At 41.3% G+C, this 23,979-nt stretch overlaps 2 protein-coding genes across 3 annotated transcripts in view; both read right to left on the bottom strand.

Moving 5' to 3' along the window:
• The window catches only part of arhgap20b (Rho GTPase activating protein 20b), a 46,718-nt gene extending 45,580 nt beyond the window's left edge, over positions 1–1,138 (bottom strand). Inside the window, exon 1 of the mRNA XM_079606835.1 lies at positions 961–1,138. The gene's annotated coding sequence lies outside the window, so the exon portion shown is untranslated. The remainder of the gene's footprint in view (positions 1–960) is intronic.
• A 1,513-nt stretch (positions 1,139–2,651) lies between these two features.
• fdx1b (ferredoxin 1b) lies at positions 2,652–23,595 on the bottom strand. Of its 2 annotated transcripts, XM_079606889.1 has the most exons (6): positions 23,499–23,595; positions 18,868–19,051; positions 17,926–18,171; positions 6,892–7,019; positions 4,894–5,023; positions 2,652–4,039 (listed from the first exon to the last, which is right to left on the bottom strand). In XM_079606889.1, the coding sequence occupies exons 3-6, from the start codon at positions 18,057–18,059 to the stop codon at positions 3,925–3,927; spliced, it is 507 nt and encodes a 168-aa protein (XP_079463015.1). In that variant the 5' UTR covers positions 18,060–18,171; positions 18,868–19,051; positions 23,499–23,595; the 3' UTR covers positions 2,652–3,924. The 2 variants fall into 2 exon arrangements, with proteins under 2 accessions (XP_079463015.1, XP_079463016.1); XM_079606890.1 differs by lacking the exon at positions 18,868–19,051 and having other exon boundaries at positions 23,499–23,517.
• Positions 23,596–23,979: the final 384 nt, after the last annotated feature.

Here is a 23,979-nt window from a genome sequence, read left to right as displayed (position 1 = left end):
GGAGAACATTTCCATGAATCAGCACGGGGGAAAGCATGTTTAGGTGTTGAGTTTCTGCTATTAAGGGCTTTAAAGTCTAATTGAATACAAAGACCTTCAACCATTTTCAAAGAGTGAAGTGTTAATGCCATTAGAAGCAGTCAGACCAGGCTCTCTACACTCCACAGGAGCATCAGACATTAATATCACATCATTGTGTTCTGCAAGGTCTTTAAGATTTGAATGGCATCTGCGTTTATTCATCTGACCAATTCCTGGAGTGAGCTACAACATGCATTAGTTACCATTATTCATCTGACCAGAATTCCTGGAGTGAGCAATAACATGCATTAGTAACTACTTTCCTCACCCAACGAATGAGCATGTGCTTGTGTCTTGGGTTATGGATGCGTATACAATGCTCACGTTAATGTTAATGAAAGATGTCACACTGTATACGCACACACACTCTGAATGTATCTCAATTATAGACACTTTTTTGGCAGCTTGCCTTGGAGTCCAAATTGAGTCCTATTTCCATTCTATTAGGCACATCTGAAGATTGTGCACAATGTATGACGAGTCTTTAAAAATACTGCCCAATATACAGTGTTAATATAAATTTTCTGTATTGTTTTTTCACAGATGTTTCACCCATTTTTTAATTCCGCATTGTTTTAGGAAATAAACGAAATGTAAAAGGTACTGATAATACAACACAATGCAACACATACAGGACTACAGTTTGTGGAGTAATTTGGCGGGAGAGTTTGTGGCTGGTATTGCAAACGCAGAACTTTTTTTTTAACATTTCACAACTACTTTAACACACAGTTTTGTCTCTTAACCTCCAGATATTTCCTGCTCTAAAGCCTGCGTGTTATCTTCCCCCTTTTACTTCCTCATCATGCTGGTGGCTTATTAGTGATCACACACACGCTGTCCGCTTCACACAAACACTCATCGGCGCATGACACATACGTGCCACGGAGAGCACACGTCCCCGTGGAAGCGGCACCGGGCCAACGCGAGGAGCCATTCAGATCCAACCACTGCAGAAGCGAGAAAGGTTTGAACATCTTCTCATCCAGGCTAGAAAGATAAAACAAGAAAGTAGAATTAAAAATGGAAAAGAAGTAAAGAGAAACAGAGAGATGCATGGTGGGTGAAGAAACATCTCTATTAAATGATCCAAAATTTGAACTTTGCTTAAGGTCTTTCATAGGATTCAGTTATTTAATTGTGGTTATTTACTTTTTTAATAATTTCACTGATAATTATACCTGATATTTTGAGCCGGATGCTGTTCTCCACTCAAGGACTCTCTTTTGTGTTGATTCTGAAAAAGCTTTCTAAGAAATCAAGAACCATTGATTATTTCGTTTGTTTGTTTGAGTATACATCTGACGAACGGGTGGAGGAAAAGAGGGAGGAGTGAGAGGGACAAAGGACAGATCTTCCTGTTTTAAACATGCTTTAAAAAAGTTTGTTCTCATCTCTCCAGGTCTATCCACTCATCTACCGGTCTCTCTCTGATCTAGACTCTTCTCTTAGAGTATTTGACAGACTGTGGTTGACACTCGATTTAAGGGGGTGTCAGTTTGTCAAATACCCCAAGAGAGGGGGCACGAGTCTCCAGAGCTCTGCGACACCACGTTTGACCCAAGCGATCCTGTTACACTCTCATGTTCAACCGTGTTTGCAGTACATGTGTAAGTTTAGCTACTTATGGTCATGCAAAATGTCTAAGGAAAAAAAAAATACATAAAAAAATAAGGACCACAGGAAGAGTTTTCCACATAACAATTTATTTATTTATAATGTGCATTGTTTTTCATTAGCTCTATATCGCTGCAATCTTTCTGGGGGGGTGAGCGGGTAGATTAGATGCATAGATTGAAAAATAAAGACGAGAAAAGTGTCATTAATGTAGTGCTGTCTGTATCAGGGATCATTATGTTATAAGTCTTACATTCTCAACAGAATTCAGATACCCAGCGTTCAGTGTTCTGATGACACTGACAGCTGCTGATGACAGTTGTGAGAGCACAAAAAGTTGTGTGTGTGTGTGTGTGCTATCTGTTTTCCTGTTAATTAAATCTAATGTTTTGTTTATCTTTAGTAACTCAATTATGTGTACAGTGTTGTTTGGGAAGAACATGAAATAATAATTTCTCCTTTTAGACACAAAATATTATCAGGGTTATAAGAAAAATACATTTGCTTTTCCTGAAAGGAATACTGGTGCTTGCGATGATGCATAAGAATGGTTTGTTGAATTCTTGTTTTCTGTCAACTGTGCATTACGAATTGAACAGAGAATGACACCTTTTAATTCAAATGCTGAATTGTAATTTATTTTGAATTAAGGTAGCAAATATTTTAGGATGTAGAATTATTTTTAAATTAATTTTAAGTATTATTTACTAAGTGTACAGGAAAGTTTGTATGTAATAAAAAAAATATATTTCCCATGGTGAATTAACTGTACTACTGTGTTGAATATCTTTAAATAGCAATTCAGTAAATTCCACTTCCTGTCATTCAAATTCAGCTTCCTGTTGGGTGTGGCTAATTCAATTCAAATTCTAAGTCATGAATTGAAAGGGAGCCAATTCTTCTGTTCTGAACTTTGAACTCAGACAATGACACTCAGGCCATACATTTTTAAAAAAGTATAAAGTTATACAAAACCAAAATATATAGTACACCTAAGATGGAAATTATTAACAAAACACAAATATAGTCTGTATGCCAAACAGTTTAACTGCAGAAGTTTGTAGTGGTGGGGAAAAAGTATTTCAATACACTGATGGCCCTCGCATCCACTGCATTAAAAAGCATCCTTCTGTTGTTTTCTTACAATCCGAGGCATGAAGCGCCCCTAGAGCAGTCTATGGTTAAGCATGGGTCTTAAAGGGAAAGTTCACTTTAAAATGAAAATTCTGTCATCATCTACCTCAAGTAGTTTCAAACCTGTATGAATTTCTTTCTTCTGCTGAACACAAAGGAAGATATTTTGAAGAATGTCAGTAACAAAACAGTTAACTGGTCCCATTGACTTCCATAGTAGGAAAAAAAATGGACCAGTTAACTGTTTGGTTACTGACATTCTTCAAAATATCTTCCTTTGTGTTCAGCAGAAGAAAGAAATTCATACAGGTTTGAAACAACTTGAGGAGGGTGAGTATATGATGACAGAATTTTAATTTTAAAGTAAACTATCCCTTTAAGGTCACCACCTGGATGTAGAACCTTTGGCTACTAGCCCGAAGCATTAAGTAGTATTAACTAATGTTTTATGCAATAAAGAGAAATGATGAAACAGTATTGACTTCCAGTGTGCAATTTGTGACTCACACATTCACACTGATCCAGATGTAGTTTTAAACATTGAATGCCTGCTCTGCTCGACATGCATGTGTGTCTGCGTCATAGGCTTTGCCCTTCTTCAATACCCCTTAAAAAACCACAACATTGGCTGCAGTAAGATATCTGATATAATTTCACTCTGAATCTTCACTATACTAGCCATTTAAAAAAAATCATGACTACATTAAGTAATATCCAAAGGCAGCAATGTTCGGGCACAGGGCTGTCTCTGACAGCTCATATGCATGACAAACACTCTCTGTTCAGTGAGAAAGTTCTCCGTTACAGATACACAGTACATCTACCGTTGAACATGTGCGAATATTGCAATACATTTTAAAAAGTTATTTCCAGCAAGCTTCAAAATCACTAGAAATATTCATCCCATTCGTTCTTGTGTTAAGATTAATTTGGGTGATATACAGGGGCATAGCCTACTGGTTGGTCACACTCATTTTATTATTTTGTGGAAGTGTAAAGTACAATGTTCATATGCCATTAAAACAGAACAATACAAAATCTGTATATTAAGTGTTAAGTTAACATGGTAATTTACGTGTGAGTGCTTGTGTATCATTTGCTGCTCACTGCCTCTTGTTTTCCTCGTTGATCATTGATCTCATGCGGAACGCGAACAGTCATTCCATCCATCCAGTGCTCCACAGTCACCTGACACCCCAAACGAGATCTGAGCCAATGACAGAACAGCGACAAAAATTATTAGCATAGTGAACAGACAAAGGACGTTTTTTTTTTACAGTAAAGTTTTTGTTTAAGTAAAAGTTTGCCATATCACTGATTAATTATGAATCATTTTAGTTGATTAAAGTAACATTTTAGATATTGATCATATATTTTAGATATTGATAATGTGCAAAATGGTGTCAAACTGTACCCAAATTGTCTAAAAAATATATGATTTATTATATTATTGTACACACACACACACACACTTTCATTTAAAAAAAAATATTCATCAACATTAAAAAAGCAACTTGTGAAAACTGTCCTTGTGAAACCTGAGACCCCTGAAATAATATCATTTAGACAGTTACTGTTTAGAAGTATGTTATTCATTTGTATTTTAGAGACTCTTTAGGATATTGCATAACATTGTTAAAAAGTGTATGAATTCAGAATAGCACATAGCTTTGTTCAAGCATTTTCTTCACTGTCAAAATGCAAACTGCAAAATAAGTTGTCATTTTAATGTTTATGTTGTGAATATTGTTTATTAAACTATAGGATGCATTTGAATTAGATAACCAGCTAGCAACATGTTTCCGTGTTCTTGAGCAGGTCAATACGCAAAATAATATAATTGGATTATTTGAATCAACCATATTCTTTCTACATTTTCGAAAACATTGTTAATATCTTGCAGTGTACTTTTTCTTATATCTTAAGTAAAACCTTTTCTTTATTTGCCTAAGATATATTGATGTGATTAGCATTGGCCAAATCCTCTTCCATCATTCTAACTCACTTAAAGCGTTACTGACTCAATCAGACACTCTGACTCTATAGATCGAAGTGTCTTACGTCTTGGTGAGTCCGTATGCCAAATCCAGCATGTCAGTCTCTTCATCCACTATTGGCTCCAGTTTGTCATACACACTCTCCTCAAATATCAGGTGACAGGTGGAACAGGCCAGAGTGCCCTCGCACGCTCCTAATACACACACACACACACACACACACACACACACACACACACACACACACACACACACACACACACACACACACACACACACACACACACACACACACACACACACACAAACACTTAAAAAAAAATTTATTAGCTAAGAATGCTGAGAACTGTCAAAGTATAAATAAATAGGGCCTTAATTTGTAGTTCTGTACACAATTTATGACCAGCGCATATTATATATTTTCACATTGCATCAGGTAAATTTTTAACTTATTGACAAAAATGCCTTTTAAAGTCGCCATGAAATCAAAACAGACTAGTTTTATTGTTTATGTAAAACAGCAGTATTTATTATAAATGACTTATCCATGTAGGCCTACATCATAATTTTTTTATTCATGTGCCCTGGTAATCTTGAATCAAAAACATTAACATATCCTACACCGCCCGCAACAAAATTGTGTAACATAAATTAATGATTTACAGGAGCAGGGTTTGATATTCTCCATGTTCGGTTCATCAGCTAGGGAAAGCACCTTGCTCTTGCCTGCTGTGACAAATGCAACAACGTGAGGTCTGAAGCATTGTGTGAAAAACCACACAAAAAAACCACAGACTATGACACTAGAGCAGGAGAGAATCTCACTGGGACTGAGAAATCCACAGGTTTCTACCAGCAGGATTTTGTAGGCGAGAATTGGATAAAACAGTTGTGGGCAGGAGCGGGAACATCTAGAAATATAACTTCTATGTAGCAGGAGTGAGACAGAATCTTCCTGGAGGGGGGCTAAAAAAAAAAAAAAACGATCATATGCAAACCAATCCATTTTTGATGGAACTTAATGGAAATCAAGTCCCTCCCTACACTGTTTCAATTGAATATATGTTACACTAGAGCAGAAAAGACTTTATGAAAGATGATCCCAACTTTATGCTGACATAAGCCATACTGTATAGCAAAATGGGTTAGGACAGATAAAAATTAAAGGGATAGTTTACCCAAAAATGAAAATTAGCCCATGATTTACTCAGCCTCAAGTCAGGTGTATATAACATTCTTCTTTCAGACGAATACAATCGGAGTTATATATTTTTTTTTTATGTCCTGGCTCTTCCAAGCTTTATTATGGCAGTGAATTGCTGTTTCTGTTTTTAAAAGTGCATCTATCCATCATATAATTGCTCCACACGGCTCCGCGTGGGGGGGGGGGGGGGGGGGGGGTTAATAAAGGCTTTTTGAAGCAAAGTAATGCGTTTGTGTAAGAAAAATATCCATATTTCAAACTTTATAAAGTAAAATAACTAGCTTCTGGCCAAACTAACATACGGATTCCACTTTAGTGTAAAGCGCAACTTATGCGAGTAATGCGACATACTGTTGATAATTACGCTACGTCATGATGCAGTTGCGCATTAGGCGCAAGTAGACTGCGTATGGCCGTTTGGCCGGAAGCTAGAATTTTACGTTGTAACGTGTTAAATATTCATATTTTTCTTACACAAACGCATCGCTTCGCTTCAGAAGGCCTTTATTAACCCCCCGGAGCCGTGTGGAGCACTTTTATGATGGATAGATGCACTTTTATGGACTTCAAAACAGAAACAGCAATTCACTACCATTATAAAGCTTGGAAGAGCTAGGATATTTTTTTATGTAACTCCGATTGTATTCCTCTTAAAGAAGAATGTCATATACTCCTTGGATGACTTAAGGGTGAGTAAATCATGGGCTAATTTTCATTTTTAGGTGAACTATCCCTTTAAAACAAGTAGCGTGAACATCGTTATGGTTCAAAAGTTCCATAACACCCACACACACACACACCACTTAAAACAGATGGGAGATCACAAGGAGCCAAAATAACTCCCAAAAATGTCATTACCAAAGCCGCTGATGTCAAGATTCTTCTTGATGACAACATCTAGAAGACTCTCTCCCTCTGTGACAAACACGCTGCTCTTCACCCCCGACTGATTTACAAAGTGCACCAGCACTTTAGAGTCTGAGGAACTGAGAACAAGCACACAGATACACACAAACTCATGTCATTGAATTGATCCTCTTGGTAAAGAGCCTTCTTAGTAAGAAGTAAGAACAGAATTGCAAGCAATGGGTTGAGTTGATAAGTTGATAAGCCAGGTAATGCCTGTAAATCACAGACAATTATATATTTAAAGAAACACAGAACAGATAGACACCTTTACATTTTTGAGATTCCATTTTTTAATGTAAATTTTTTAGAGTTTTTATGGCTTTATTGGATAGGACAGTGTAGAGATCCGACAGGACAGGGTGGAGAGGGGAATGGGATCTGCAAAGAACCGTGAATCTAACTCGGGTCGCTGGGTGCGCAGTTGAGCTATATGTCGGAGCGCTGCCCAAGAGGCTATCGGCACTGACACAAAAAACGACTTTTAAGAGATGTTTGTCAGAAAACAAAGTAAACATGATATTCTGGTCTTTTAGTTTTTAAACAGTGCATTTGGATAGCAATGGCCTGGAAAAAAAGGCTACAGACCAAGGTTTAGTGTTTTTGGTCTTATTACAAGTAGAAAACTAAACAGAAGTAGAAAACTTTTTTTTTTAGAGCATTTTTCCTAGTCATTGTGTTTAAATGAGCAGTCATAATTGAGCTACTGTGTAGCTGGGTTTTTTTTTTTTTTTTTGCAATGGATTTTTGTGTAATCGAGCCACATTCTTCATTTGTCTGTATAAATGACTGTGTAACTGAATATTTAAATCATCAAGTACACGTCACCTCAGGCGCACAATGGCGAGGACGATTTATGTGTATACATGCTGGACCATGCATAGCTACAAATCACATTATCCATGTTAGTCCAACTCTGCAAAAATCTGACTGGCAAAATTTCAGTCTCTGTAGAGTTTATTTTAAAAAGACAAACTAATCTTTCAGTAATTTATAAAACACAATTCTTAGTTAACTTGCTTTGGGACAATATGTTTTTTGAAAAGCACTCAATTTAATTTCCATTATGTGGTTCTATGAAGCATATGACACATGCCATGTCAAATTTTAATGTGACGTTTCCTGTTCCAGACTTTTCATCGATGACTCATGCACTATACACAGGAGACTCTGAACACATTTCGTTACCATCCATTCGTGAATGGCACATTTTTACATTCCACAGCTTTGTACTTTTGCTTTGGTTCATACTTTCCTGATCACACTTGTGAGTTTTGTTTTGGATTTACACAATAATATGCTAATCGCCATTGGCTGGACTAATTAGTTGAGGTTTTTGCAAGTTACTGGGGCCTTTCAAAATAATATTTTACTATTTTGTCTTATATAAAGACATGTATGAAGAAAAAGGGTATAACATGTGGAAGTACTGGTGTGAGTAATCCAATTTCCAAAGTTGGCGGATCGCTGTTCTTCAGGATTGTCTGGGGTACCATTTAGTTGCTGTTGTGTGCACATTACACAACTGATCGGCGACAGGGGTCACATTTTACACAACATTTCAATAGGAAGAATCGCAGACAACTAGGTCTGGTCTACAAACTCCCTTTCACAACCAAACACACATGAGAATTGATACAGGAAATAACGTAAGATCACACGTGCGACACGTGAGTTCTCGTGTGAGACCTGGATTTCCTCTTGTTAAAATGATGCGCGCAATATGCTTGTGATCCAAGTTGTCAGTGCGATGATTGCAGTAACAAAAAAATGGAAAAAAGAAGAATATGACGGAGAGAATGGTTGCTTACAGAAACCATGCTTTCTGTTTTTTTTGTTCCAGGTCTATGACTTCTGCCCCCGAACTTTCCCTTACCCTGCATATCTTGTGCTCTCATTGACTAGGTCGTCGCCAGTGTTTTCCAATTTCCAGTTGAAACACATTTCACACTTGTCGCTGACAGGTCCAGATATTTAACATGCTAAATATTTCACAGGCCATGGCAATGCATCGACGCTTTTCTCACATCACGTCTTCGATCATACACACTAAGCAATTGACACTCACGTGAAGGAGCATGGATTTGCCTCCGATATTAGCCATTTGACGGCAACGGAGAGTAAAAAAATCCCGGCTAAAATCGTGTAGTGTGTACCTCGCATAATAGGTATGCATGTCTTGGAAGAAAAATGTAAACTTCAGGATGCTTCTAAAATGGAAAACCATGGTTAATTTTCCTAAAGAGCCTTTTTCAAGGCTTGTACCTGAACCTATTTAATGGTTCGCGTTCTCGAGCCACCAGGCACTGTTTTGTGCAAATGAGCGGCGGGATCGCATTAGGGGTTTTCTGTTAGAACGGTGTTGTGTTAGCGGACCGTAAGATAATAACTAATGATCGTTGCGACGGAAGTGAATTAATCAAAACTAACTTTAGCTGGACAATAACTTTATTCTAGAGCTGCTGTAAAGCCAAAACAATCTCTGTTACTATAATTTCCTATTATCACTGCTTTGAAACAATCTATATTGTTAAAAGCGCTATATAAATGAAGGTGACTTGACTTGACAAAAGCAAGAGCAAACAAAAGCAACAGAAAACAAGCTGTTCTCCATAAAATGTGCAGCGCACAGATAAATGTTGGGGTTACAATGTTCAGGAACAGTGTTAAAAAAAAAGTGTTTTAACCACTAAGTTTGTCCTCCTTAAAGCAACACTAAAGAAGAACACTAATTTTTTACCTTAAAATAATGTTTCCAAAATCGTTTCAGCGGTTCATCAAGTCGTAAGAGGGTGAAAGGCACTTCTGCCTTCGCTTTGCGGTCCTATATCTGCTATAACCACCACACTATGTAAGTTTGCCAGATCGGGTCGCGTTTCTGTAGTTCAAATGAGACATAAGAAAACTACAAACTTGGCTTGCTTGACGTCTAGCGTTAATAGTCATTACTGACTACAAATGAAATCATGCAACATACTCTACCTTGTCTGTGGGCATTGTTCATTCCAAAGCCGGTGCTAGTTAAACAGCGAGCGTGCGTGTGTGCGACAGTAGGCTAAATTATTTACGACAGCAGTAATGGACAATTCCGCTTCCAACCTGTAGGGCGACCGAAGAGGAAAAGTTATTTAGTGTTGCTTTAAGAAGGTGAAACAAAGGGGTTTTGGAACCGGGGTGGGGGAAAAGCATCTCTTCAACATAGCAGTCTACCTCATCTCTAGCGCACCTCAACCCAACCAGGCCTCTGCCCCCTTTTTTGCTTATTCCGTGGGAGCGCATTATTTAAATGAGTAACATTATGACTTTATAAGATCCTGAAAAATCGTGTTGTGGTCAAAACGAGTCGTTCGTTGTAGTTCTTGAAAAGTGGATTCTGATAAATAAAATATCTCCCTTTGGAGTGGACTTTGAGCTTTGCAGATCTTTTTATGCTCTAACACCAACATTACACAATAGCTAAAGTTAAAAAAAGTTAAAAAGCATAATAGGACCAGTAGGAATCGTTATTTATTAGTTAATAGGAACAGTAAGAGGAATAGTTTTAGTACATTAAGGCACTTTAAGTGTTTTTCACATTAGGCATTTTAGAATGTCCCAATGTTTTTAGTGATTGAAATATTGCAGAAGCTGCTGTATACGAATCAAAAGTGCCTAAAACATGCCTTTTGTTCACATTTTATGTTTTTCTTGTTTTGCATTGGAAAATTGACAGCCTTGTAATGCAGTTCTATGGATATTTTGCCCTCCAGGTCTCTGCAAACTATGAATACGGTGAATACAGCCTATTGAACGGAGAGTACTCATATCTCATTTTTATACAAATTAAGATCATATGTACCCTGATAAAAGCCCAAGGGGATCGGCACGTTTAGATCACATGATCATCCAAATACTAATTACTTTGTTAGTGGACAGGTTCATGGAATACATTAATTGTGGTACTTGTATTTTTGTGTGATGCTGCATGCACACCACTATATAGGTGACAGAGAGACTGCTATAGTCCAATATGCCCAAGATGATATCCAGCACAATGTTACCGAGTGTCACTTTAAAAAATACTTTTAGAGCTCAAGAGGTTTTGGCAGGAAGGAAGAAGTCAGTCTTACTGAACTTGAGCTGAAAGCGATCAGTAGTCATCCAGTCTGATGTGTCAAGGCATGCATAGATCTTTTCTTGGATTACAGATACAGAGGCAGATGGGGGAATGAGTTTGTGTCATGAGCACTGACGTGATAAGAAACTCCTTTTGAATGGAGGCCATTCCAAGCAATCTGGTGTAGGTGGAGAAGAAAAGCACTTCTGATCCCTGTGGTACTCTGGTGGGTTGATAAGAGTGGGCCTTTTCATCTTATTTGGATCTTAATGAAAACAAAATACTAAAGTGTTTATGACATTCACTACGCAATGCCGAAGAAAGCGAGAAAAAAATGCTTCTAATGTTTGTGTTCATTAAAGGTCAGAATAAAACGATCGAAGGATCATTTAATGTATAGAAGCCAAACAAATAATGAGCGCAATGAATGATCCTTCAAAGAAATGCTATGGGCAAAATGTTCCCAAAGCCAATAATATAATCAGCTGATTTAAATTTCCTTTTAAATTCATGACACTATTGTTATTTTCAGGTTTATTTAAAGACATAGTTCACCCAATAATAATAATAATTTCCATTTTTTTCCTTTTGTCTATACAATGTTGTTTTGGACCTCACAAACTTTGTATATGGACGAAAACGTCTCTGGTTACTTACGTAACCTATGTTCTCTGAATAGGGAACGAGACGCTGCGGATAGCGCAGTGGGATATTCTCTGAATGTGCCGATTGTCTGAAGCCTATAGAATCACGCCAATTCATTGGCTGATGGCGTCCGCGCGACCTGGCTCCGCCCCGACGCACTCACGTCGCGTCATTGCATTCGCGCGCGCGCCATCTGCTCCTCAGATTTCTCTGCCGAAAAGAAAACTGTCAGCAGCGTGAAGAGCTTGGCCGCTAACGCAGCGTCTCGTTCCCTATTCAGAGAACATAGGTTACGTAAGTAACCAGAGACGTTCTCTTTCATAGGTTCACTCAACGCTGCGGATAGCGCAGTGGGAACGGACTACCAAACTCGCCAAGCTAGAACGCTTTATGACTGGTAACAAAAGAGACAACGACCAAGAAGAGTTCAAACAGAAAGAACCTGGGAACCCGGGGTCATGTCAAGATCCAAACTATAGAATCGTACAAAAGTGTGCGGAGAGGACCAACCTGCCGCAACACAAATGTCCTCCAAGAGTGCTCCTCTAAAAAGCGCTTGAGAAGACGCCACACTTCTGGTGGAATGAGCTCTAATGCTGAGGGGTGAAGGTAAGCCACGCACCCCGTAAGCCAACGAGATAGCCTCTGTAACCCAGTGGGAAATCCTCTGCTTCGATGCAGCAAGCCCACGGCGGCTAGCACCAAAGCAAACCAAAAGCTGGTTAGATTTCCTCCAACCGCCTGAGCGGTCTACATAAATCTTGAGAGAACGCACTGGGCAGAGCAAGTTAAGCTTCCTATCTTCCTCAGAAGAAAATGGAGGAGGGTGGAAAGCATTAAGGTTAACTACCTGTGAGCGAAAAGTAGTGGAGAGAACCTTGGGGACATACCCTGGTCTCGGCCTCAAGGAAACTTTGACCAGGCCAGGGGCAAAGTCCAGGCAAGACTCGCTAACAGACAGGGCTTGCAAGTCTCCCATCCGCTTTAATGAGGACAACGCTAGCAAAAGAGAAACCTTGAGAGTCAGGATCCTATCCGGAGCTGACTCTAAGGGCTCAAAGGGGGCCATCGTCAAACCCTCTAGGACAACAGAAAGGTCCCATGAGGGAACTCTAGGGGAGCGAGCCGGTTTCAGGCGCTTCACCCCACGCATAAAAGCAGAAACTAATCTTAATTTGCCCAGGGGAATCTCATCCGATTCCCTATGTGCCGCAATAGCTGCGACATAAACTCTGAGAGTGGTAGCAGCCGCCCCAGCAGCAAACTTCTCCTGCAAGAATTCCAGTACTGAACCAACAGGGCAGTTAACTGGGTTCCTATCATGCGCTAAGCACCAATTCTTAAAAACCTTCCACTTGGAAGAATACAGTCGCCTTGTAGAAGGGGCTCTGGCACTCGCAATGGTCTCCTGAACGTCAGTTGGGAGACCAGAGCTTAATGTTAACGGCCTTTGATCGGCCAAACATATAGCTTCCATATGTCTGGGCGAGGATGCCATATCTTGCCCTGCAGCTGTGACAGCAGATCTTCTCTGACTGGGATCCTCCAGGGGGAAGATTCCAGTAGAGGAATTAGCTCCGAAAACCATGGCTGAGATGGCCAGAACGGAGCCACTAAGAGGAGGCGGACTCCGCTCTCTCTCACTCTGGCCAAGACCGCCTGGATCAGTTTGACGGGCGGGAAGGCATAGAGTTTCTGCGTTGGCCAAGGGTGAGCGAACGCATCTATCCCCAATGGGGCTGGGGGACTCAGGGAGAACCAAAGCGGGCATTGGGACGACTCTTGAGATGCAAAGAGGTCCACCTCCGCCTCCCCGAAAACCTCCCAGATCAGGGCCACCGTCTGGCGGTTCAACATCCATTCCCCCGATCTGAGTTTCTGTCTCGACAGAAAATCTGCTGCGAGGTTCAGAACCCCTGGGACATGAACCGCTCTTAGGGAAAGGAACTTGCTCTGAGACCACAGGAGAAGGTGACGCGCATGCCTGTCTAGGGTGCGCGACCGAGACCCTCCCTGCCGGTTCACATGTGACACCACTGCCATGTTGTCTGTTCTGACAATGACATGGTGCCCCTCCAGGAGAGGGAGGAATTGCTGCAGAGCCAGGAAAACGGCTCTTAACTCCAGGCAGTTTATGTGCCAAGAGAGAGCCTCTCCAGTCCAGACCCCACACGCTGGTCTGCCCTCGAAAACTGCTCCCCAGCCGGTGAGAGAGGCATCCGTCGTAACCATCTGGCGACGAAATACCGCACCCATGCTGACCCCTTTCCGAAGAAAAAGAGGGTCCCGCCATACTGACAGGGCTCGAAAACAACTGTGCGATACCTTCAGTAGGCGAAGGGTTGACCCGGAGGGTCGAACCCCTGAGAGCTTCACCCACCACATGAAGGGTCTCATGTGGAGTAGGCCCAGCGGTAGTACAGAGGAGGCCGCGGCCATAAGACCCAGCATCCTGCGGCAGGTGCCCACTGACACATGATGGCCTAGTGAAAAACGAGCCAAGCATGTCGTCAGGCTGGAAATCCGTGCAGGGGCCAAGCGGGCCTGCATGAGAACGGAATCCATGTTCACCCCCAAGAAAACGGTGCTTTGAGCCGGAGCAAGAACACTCTTCTCCGAGTTCAACCTCAAACCGAGAGACTTGATGTGACTCAGAACAATGTCTCTGTGGTGGGCCACTAGCTCCCTGGACTGGGCTAAAATAAGCCAATCGTCCAGGTAATTTAGAACACGGATGCCCTGGAGCCGCAGTGGGGCCAGAGCTGCATCTATGCACTTTGTGAATGTCCTCGGGGCCAAGGAGAGGCCGAAGGGAAGGACCTTGTACTGGAACGCCCTTTCTCCAACGGCGAACCTGAGGAACTGTCTGTGTCGCCGAACAACCTGGATGTGAAAATAGGCATCCTTTAGGTCTATCGTCACGAACCAATCCCCTGGCCGAATCTGAGATGTGATAGCTTTCAGCGTCAACATCTTGAATTTCCCTTTGTAAAGGGCGAAGTTCAGTCGGCGGAGGTCCAGTATGGGACGCAAACCGCCGCCCTTCTTCGGGACCAGGAAATAACGGCTGTAAAAGCCTCTCTCGGATTCCCCTGGAGGGATCTCCTCTATTGCCCCTTTGAGAAGGAGGGAAGAGATTTCCTGCTGCAGTACAGAAGCCTGAATGGCGCTGTCTACTACAGTCAGAAAGACCCCGTTGAAACAGGGGGGATTGCGGCAAAACTGAAGAGTGTAGCCGAACCGAATTGTGCGAAGAACCCAAGACGATACCCCTGGTAAGCGCTCCCATTCTGGAAGGAAATGAGATAGAGGAAGAGGAATGTTGTAGTGCAGACGACATACCTGAGTGAGGGTGCCGTGTTGACGTTCCTGGGGTAAAGAGGTTGACTGTGCAGGAAGGCCGCTGGCGTCCTGGCACGTGACGGGAGGCATCGATGCTGGGGTCATGGTGACCCGGTCCGCCTGCTCCGGAGGAAAACGGAAAGTGCCTCCGAGGGTGCGGCTGGCAGTTATAGAGAGTGTGCGGGGTGAGGGGAGAAAGCAGAAAACGTCTCCTTCCTCCCGCACTGGACTGAGTCGAAATGGTGAAATATGGCCTGCACTTCGAGACACTCTGAGTGGCGAAGGTGACAGGGCAAGGAAAGGAGAGCTGGGGGGTGGGCAGAAACGTTTGCGCGGTCTGACCCAACCCTGAGAAGGCAGAGGAGCTCTCCTTTTTCCGACCGGAAGGTCAGGAACGGCTCTGGGCCGTCGAAGCGGTCGGTTTGTCGGACCGCTTCAATTGGAGGCGTTTGTGAGGCCGTTGACGGGGAAATGGGCGACCTCGGGCTCCCCAAACCGTGGTAGGTGGGGGATGTCCCTGTTCGCTCCTCCTGGAAGAGAACTCCGGTCTAGGAGAGGGACGTTCTCTGGGTCGCACCGGGGGTGGAGCAGAAAGTTCCCTAGCCCTCCTGGGCATGAACTGCCTGAACGCGGCCGACTGGGATTTGGAGGAGCGGAATTTCTCAACCACAGTGTTGACCGCCTCACCAAACAACCCCGTCTGAGAGATGGGGGCGTCCAAGAGGAAAACCTTCTCTTTGTCCCGTATTTCCGTGAGATTAAGCCACAAGTGGCGCTCCACCGCCACGGAGCCGGCCATAGAGCGACCTAAAGCACGTGCGGTATGCTTGGTGGCCCTTAAGGCTAGATCTGTAGCCTTACGAAGCTCCTTGACCGCTTCAGGGGTCACGCCGTCGCCCTCGTCCATTTCCTTCAGGACGTCCGCCTGGTAGGCCTGGAGAATGGCCATAGTGTGCAAAGTCATGCCTGCCTGCCCAGCCGCCATATAGGATTTTCCAATGAGAGAGGAAGTAGTCCTACATGCTTTAGAGGGAAGGAGGGGGCGCGACTTCCAGGACGGTGCAGACGAAGGAGCAAGATGGTCGGCTAAAGTCTCCTCAATCGCCGGAATGGCGGAATAGCCCTGTTCCACAGAACCTACTAGGTTGGTGAAATCAGCAGCTGCCGCATTAGTGAGGCGCGAAGAGAAAGGCTGCTTCCAGGATCTGGAGATCTCATGATGCAGATCACTGAAAAATGGTAGCTTCCTCCGTTGCGGCCTAGAATTAGGGCCGCTGAGAAGCCTCTCGTCGAGTTTAGAGGATTGAGACTCACGTGGCTCGTCGGGCCAATCAATAGTGAGCTTCTCCGTAGCGCGCGAAAGCACGTCCACGAGCTCCGCGTAGGCCGCAGTAGGCCGCGCTTCCTGGCCGCTCGGCGGGATAACCTCGTCGGCGAGAGTAGGCCCGAAATCCTCTGAGTCGGATGCCTCGGTAAAAAGTATATCCTCCAGCCCAAAAGAAACCGCGTCGCGTGCTCCCGGGCTGGGGCGCAAATAATCATGTGAAAATTCGACTGGCATGCCACGTGCGTGCCGAGGGGAGGGAGGGAGAGAAAGAGCGGGGCTCGTCTGCTCGAACTCCACGTCCTCAAGCTCTACATCCGAACCCCAAGCCGCGGATCCTCGAGAGGCCTCGGGAGCGCGGCAGGGGGAGACGAATGATTCTCTCTCAAAGACCGCGAGCCGCGATTTGAGGGTTTTGAGCAACAAATTTTCACAGAATTTGCATTTAGAAGATCCTATAATAGCCTCACGCGCATGTGAAAAACCCAAACATTTAACGCACTTACTGTGTGGGTCGTCGTTAGCGATGTAACGAGCACATGGCGGAGTACAGCGTCTGTAATCCATGGCAGCTTCACCGTAAGGAGAAACAGAGTTCCGCTTAAACAGTCGCAGAAGCGCCGAGAATAATCCTTAGAGATAGTTGTTAGCTTTCAGAAAAACCACGAGCGAAGGGCAAACGTGACCGCTTCGTTCTGAAGGTAGAGAAATCTGAGGAGCAGATGGCGCGCGCGCGAATGCAATGACGCGACGTGAGTGCGTCGGGGCGGAGCCAGGTCGCGCGGACGCCATCAGCCAATGAATTGGCGTGATTCTATAGGCTTCAGACAATCGGCACATTCAGAGAATATCCCACTGCGCTATCCGCAGCGTTGAGTGAACCTATGAAAGAGAACTGTTCTTTAACATATATATTTTTTCCACATAAGAAAGAAATGCCTTTATCTCACATCAAGTTCACTTGAACACACACACAAACCAACAAAATACTAAGAGATATTAGAGATAGTCCAATTTTGTATCATTCAGCAGAGAATGAATGAATCAAAAAAGTAGAGTATCACAGAGTAGAGTGTGATAATATGAAGTATAATGTGTTAGAAAGGACAAAGAACAAGAGCAGCGGTGATCATGAACATATAAGAAAGTGGCTGAAGATTACAAAGGGGCGAAAGATGATTCCATCAGAAATCCAAAGTGTTTAATTTTTATTTGGATCTAAGCCCACTAGATTTGCCTAGATCATTCCATGTTAAAACTTAAAACATACTCTTATAAAACCATTCTTCAGTGAGCTATAATTTTATGTTACTAATCCTGGTGATGTGTGTAATTAGACTAGTGACGTGCACATTTTATGTTATTCCAATCTCTCTTTAAACAAATGTGACATCCCCAGCTGGACATTACAATATGAATAGAAAATGAGGCATCAGAGCACAGAGAGAATTAAACTCTTGGATAAAGCACATGTTTGTGAGCACTTAATTATGTGGTCTTATATAATTAGAATGCATATTCCCTATACAGAACACAAAGCATTATGTGAAACAACAAGCAAAGTACATTCAATCCTTACCCGTTTTGTTGGGACTGACTGCACAGTTTGGGAGCTGTGTGAAGAAATCTCAGATGGGGTCTTGTGGATCCTGGGTGGCACACTAGAGCCAAGCTGGAACGGGCCAAGACCTGCACACACATACGAGAGGCCATGCTGTTCTGCTGTGTGTCCAAGTGTGTCTATGAATGAGGAGGCTCTGCATCTAGTTTTGGGATGTTCTTTGTTTCAAGGACAAAGCTGCAAGCTCCATGGAGAAGGCCAACCCTGAGGTGGGCAAGGTTAAACACACAGAGAAACGGAGAGAGAGAAGCCTTGGCATTAAAGGTCATGAAAAATAAACCCACTTGGCAGGAACAAGCACAATACTAACACATATTTCCTAGTTTTTTGTAGTTTACTTTAAAATGTAGTTTTTGACCTGCTATTGAATGTGTTTTCCTTCCGGTGTGACTGGCTGACAGAACAAGACTGTTTCAGAGTCAAGACTGGGTCAGGGTACAGACTCAGATGTTAATCTAAAGATCAGATCAGGCTAGATCATGATCAGAGCTCAGACTAAAGGCCCTGATATTTTTTTCTCTAGTCTTTTGTTTACTGTTTGTATACCAAACATTTCAATGCAACCCACGCTGGATTCTCATATCTGACCTTGATAGACTAAGTGAAGAGAAGAATCAGAAAAGATTTCCAGGTCAAAGAAAATACGTCATCGTCATGGATCAATGTCCTTTTGAATGTGTTTTAAGTTCTGTTCCAGATTTCGTTCGAAAATGACATCACACTCATTTGTTCTTCAATTTTACCTTAAATATATTAGGGCCTTAAGAATAGAGATTGTGGCCGGAATGTGGCCTTAAGTTTCTGATATACATACATACATACATACATATTACATCAGCCACTGGCCATTTAAAAACCCGTACTTCACTACAAATTTCAAATTCAAACCAAAAGACAAACCTGGGCTTAACCCAACTTTATCTATCTAGTGTATAGTGAGTTGCCTCATGGGATTTATGTTTCATGCTTCAGAACTTCCGTTATGGGAACATAGTGGGTGCTTCTCATTTCCAATTTGTGCATCCTCGTTTCCTTTCCTCGCGTCTCACTCTCAGCTCCACCCCACCTAGGATGCGAGGAAAGCCTGCAATAAAATGAGGATGGAGGAATTAAAGGAAAGCTTATTATTAGTATATTGGAATATTCTTGATCTTGATCAGCTGCAATCAACGGATCTGCGTTTATTTTGTTGTCTGTCTGTAAGTTTGGTTATTTAAGAAATTCTTAATAAATAATAATAACGCAAGATGCCCTTTTGAAATATTTGAGATGTATGGTTTATTTAAACTGCAAAGAAAAAACATAAATTTAATTTATTAATGTGACAGATGTGAAGGAGGACTTGCATGAGGTTTCTAAGACTTGCGCATAGGTGGCTTTAAGAGCACTTACTCACTCCTCGTTCCTCACCTCAGGAACACGTGTATGTTTGTATAGTAATTTACCACGGCTTCGAAGTCGAACGCGGCTCAACCAATCATGATCAAGGACTGTCCATTTTCTAAAAAAATATTTATAATAATAGTTTAGTTTAATAGATTAGTAAATTCACTTTCCTGACCAGCCCAGACACACAAAAAAAACCACAAACATTTTTCTGACTGAAATCTTTTTTCAGGTTAAGTTACATTTAACAAACACTTTATTTTAAAACTAAAGATCAATAGCGTTTTAAGTGAAGATGCTTTAGAACAGTGGCCAGATCAGACCAATCCATGGCAAGTTTGCGTAATTTTAAAGCTGAAAAAACTGCAACACCAAATTGACCTCTCTGCAATCCAAATGACAGAAATCCATCAGTTCTACCAGAAAGACTCAGAGGGAAGGTGAACATTTGCATGGTATTTATTCCATAAAGTATTAACAGATGGAAGTGAGCTACAATGATTTGTGTTTAGTTGTAAAGAAAAGTTATTTGGCGTTGGCCCCGTCCTTAGTCTAAATCCTGGGGGATGCAGATTTGGCTAATCCAGCCTGAAGATGAAGGCAGGGGCGGACCCAAACTCAAATGGCCAACCTGGTGGTGGTGGGGAGGATGTAGGGGAACGTCAGAGTCATAAACTGCGAACATGAAACAGAGAGTTCAGTGCTTATGCTAAAAGCTTCATTTCATAGCCTTGGTCTTATAAACCAACAATCTTTTTGGCTAGTTGATATGACAAGCCATATTTCTAATGATAGGTAAGTTGAGCCTCAGGTCGGCTCATCAGCATCCATCTCACCCTCAAGAAGTGAGATCCTGAAATTATTCTTTGTCATATCTGCACATACAATACTGCTTTTATTTATTTGTTGTATTCCTTTCATTTTAATTAGTTAATTCATTTAAATATATATAACTGGAATTAATGGATGTAATTTTATTTGAACTGCCGAAAAATTATCCCCAGTCACCCAGCTCTCTCCGGAATTTGATGTGAATGTTTTTTTTATTTTTATTAAATATCATAATGCTTTTTAAAGATTATTTTTTAATTATAATATTTAATGCGTTTCAAAGCAAAAACCTTGACACTGAGAGATAGAGAGATAAGTGGACTAGAAACTACCAACTACCACTAGAAAAACCTTATCTTTGATTCTAATTGCACAGGCAGCTAAAACATTTTAATGAGAATGTGGAAGATAAAAGTGGTTTATAATCAAACTTTTTGGGAGACATACTAACAAAAACATGTGAAGTTTTCAGCTCCAGAGGCTTTCTGAAGGCCAACAGGAAAGATTTGAACCTTCAGCTGACAACAGTGTCCATTACCGTGTCCTTGATGGGCTTGAGAACCCTGAGAGCTGCAGCTGTTTACCCAAACAACTGAAAATCACTGGACGAAAATAACCACTCCAAACCCAAAAGCCTTTTATGTATAAACACAGGCCTCGTCATCCACACTTGTGTTGTGAGAGTGAAACATTGAAAAGGTTTTGTTTGATCGGACAACAAAAATATACAATACAAACAAAGAAAAAAAGGTGTGTAAACATATCTACACAACAATCTTATTATCATTCACAGACAATGGAAAAAAGTCACGAGCTGATTATCCTGAAAACGGCAAATTTTATGATGGCTCCGATGCCATTTGCTTTTAATCTTTGGTCCGCTTTGGTTCCCTTGTAACATACACTGAGCTTGAGGTTCACTTTATTTACTAAATACTGTGTGTGTGTATATATATAGTTGTGCTCAAAATTATTCATACCCCTTGAAAAAAATCAATACTTTATTTAATTTTTTCATTAAAAAAAACTACTTTGGCGGAACATTAATTGAATCCAATATCTATTAGTTGCTTGCTATCCACAACCCACATATCTGTTGTCTAAAACTTATTTGCATATCAATAGATATGGCCAAAGATTCTCTATTGAGCCTGTTTAAAATTAATCATATTCCTAATCTCAGGGGGGGGGGGGGGGAACTTATTTTGTGAAAGTGCACATGGTTTTCAATGTAACATTCTTATGCCTAATTAATTTAGGCCTAAGAATGTTAAACAGTCATACCTGCTCTGTAAAGTATTAAATAAGGGGACAAAGCTTTAATTATGCTCAGATACTGTCACCATGGCCAAGAAGAAAGAACTCAGTCATGATCTACGTACGCGTATTGTCAATGCCCATAGTGGGGGCAAGGGCATTTTGAAAAAATTTAATGACCCTGTATCAACCGCACAGAGTATCATCAAGAAGTTGAAGATGTTCAACACAAAAAAAAACTGGATGGGCGTGGCAGGAGGCGCAGGGTATCCTCTAGGTCTAGGAGTCTAGAGGATACCTTGTGACTAGAAAGATAGGCTATGCCTCAAGGCAAGCAACAACCCTCAAATCACCACCAAAGCTCTAATGGACACCTTTTAAGGTACAATATGTAAGAATTTTGTAATAAAATATCCAAAAATCACTTGCACAGTGTGATATATTTCCTGCAGCTGTGTAGGCCTACTTACAATATCCCAAAAGTTCCAAAAGAATGTTAACTTCAGAGAAATTCCAATTTTAAATAATTGGCCGTCCCAGAATCCCTGTTCACTTGTTGCCTGTCACTGACTTAATATCCGCGTTACCCCTGGTTTCCGCTTATTTAGTTCAACATGATGAAATGTTAGAATATGATCTGTATGTTATTCTAATGTTTATCTAGCTTACTGCTAGTCTCATACAGACAAACTAACACATAGAATAATATTATAACTTTCACCACACTAAAATGCAGTTTAGTGTAGACCTAGTGAAATAACGCTGCGTTTCGCGAGTTTTGAGGTATCACAAGTTTCATTCGTCTAATAAACTGACATGTGTGAGTAGTATTTCTGCACTTGCGGGTAGTTCGGTATAATTAAAAGTCCATATTCCTTTATATCCTCGGGACTCGTGTGTGGCGCTGATATATGCCTCTTATTAGCAATCGCGCCCTACTTCATACCACAGTCATGTTAAAAACATAAATGTATTCACTCATCCATAAAAATTATTAGATTCATCAGCTTGATGACAAGATCCATAATTCCGCTTAATGCTTATGCGTCATCAAACTACACATTTGTTATTGTAAGAGGTTTGCAACCCCTAGCAGCAAAAAAAATTACACATTGTATCTTTAACCTAGCAGCTTTTTAACCGTTTTTTTATTTAATTTTTTTGGCTCCTAGATAACTTAGAATTTTCTACAGCTCATATTGTCTTGGGTTTTTTGTCTACTGAGATATTTTTGGAAATATATTTTGCAGAGTTTCCTGAACAGAGAATTCCAAAAATATTTTCACACCTGCCTCATTTAATTCGATTGAATTGCACTAAAGTTCGTTGTGGTCACGGTACGCTTTCAAACGAACTCTGGAGCGTTTGTGGTGAGAACATGATCCGACCTCAAACAGACCCAACTGCCAAAGAACTGGGCATTTTTGTACTAAACCAGCGGCCTTAGTCAGCTGCGCTGTGCATTGTGGGATGAGGACTAATGTTTGTTAACAGTTTGCACTTTTAGCATGGCAGCTCTTGCACAAGGAGAGGAGGTGAAGAGCCTCATAGAAATTTGGTCTGATGACCATATTAGGTCCCAACTTTCAAAAATGGTTCCATCCCGTGACCAAGTGGCAACATCACTCTTGAAACCAACACGGAAGTGAATTAAACTACAACTCATCGACTGGTCGCTTGAGGCTGGATGCAAAAGTGAGTCAAATCTGTAACTCCCCATGTTAAAATGCTCAAATTTACAGCAGAAAAAAATATGTTTACAGCTTTGCTCTTCATAACAATTGTGAGGGGTGTGATTTTTTTTATAACTCATCCGTTTAAATTATATTAAGCCTTAAAGGGTAACTAACCCTAAAACAACTTTTTTTAGTTAATGATCTGTAAGAATGGGGCTTTATTAGTGCTGTTCATTGATTTAGAGTAACTTTTTTTCCCTGTCTGCCTCGCTGTGAGTTTGTTTGCTTCGAGGCTGTAAGTTCCGTCTAACGTATTACTTTCTGTTTTGAACCATCATTTACTATCATTTCTAGTTGTTTATACTACTAAATACAGCTTACCCAACATCTCAGATTAACGTTAATCTGACATTGCTAGCTTCCGTTATTGTAGCACAACACGTTAGTATCTCGCTAGACTGTTAACGCACCACCCGTGTGCACTCAGTTATTTATTTTTCTCTCGCGCGCCCGCGCCTTTGAGTTCATTAAAGGGGTCATGACATGTTTTTTTTTTATTTTATTATTATGTTCCCTTAGGTGCAATTATAGTATTACTATAGTTTTTTTTACAAAAAACTTTTAAAATGTAGTGATTTATGACCTTTCCCACCCTGTTTCTCATCCTCTGATTCAAACAGTCTGTTTTGGGGGTGTTTCCCCTTGAAGAGGTCAGTGTTAACGCCCACTGTTATGATTGGCTAACGTCAGTGCCTATGCATCAATTATTAATTATGCATCAGCCAGAACATTAGCGGATTCAGCGTATTTAAAAAGTAGTTTAAAGTTTTAAATACATTACTTACAGTTTGCGTCGTCGTTG

This window comes from Phoxinus phoxinus (assembly GCF_949152265.1).
Source record: "Phoxinus phoxinus genome assembly, chromosome: 3".
Classification (NCBI taxonomy): domain Eukaryota; kingdom Metazoa; phylum Chordata; class Actinopteri; order Cypriniformes; family Leuciscidae; genus Phoxinus; species Phoxinus phoxinus.
This window is presented reverse-complemented; position numbering and strand designations above follow the sequence as displayed.

Coding starts and splice junctions, on each gene's coding strand:
- fdx1b (XM_079606889.1), bottom strand. CDS start 18,059: ATGGCCTCTCGTATGTGTGTGCAGGTCTTGGCCCGTTCCAGCTTGGCT. Junction 7,020..17,925: donor AGTCAGTCCCAACAAAACGG/GTAAGGATTGAA, acceptor GCTTGTTCTCAG/TTCCTCAGACTCTAAAGTGC. Junction 4,040..4,893: donor GCATACGGACTCACCAAGAC/GTAAGACACTTC, acceptor TCATTGGCTCAG/ATCTCGTTTGGGGTGTCAGG.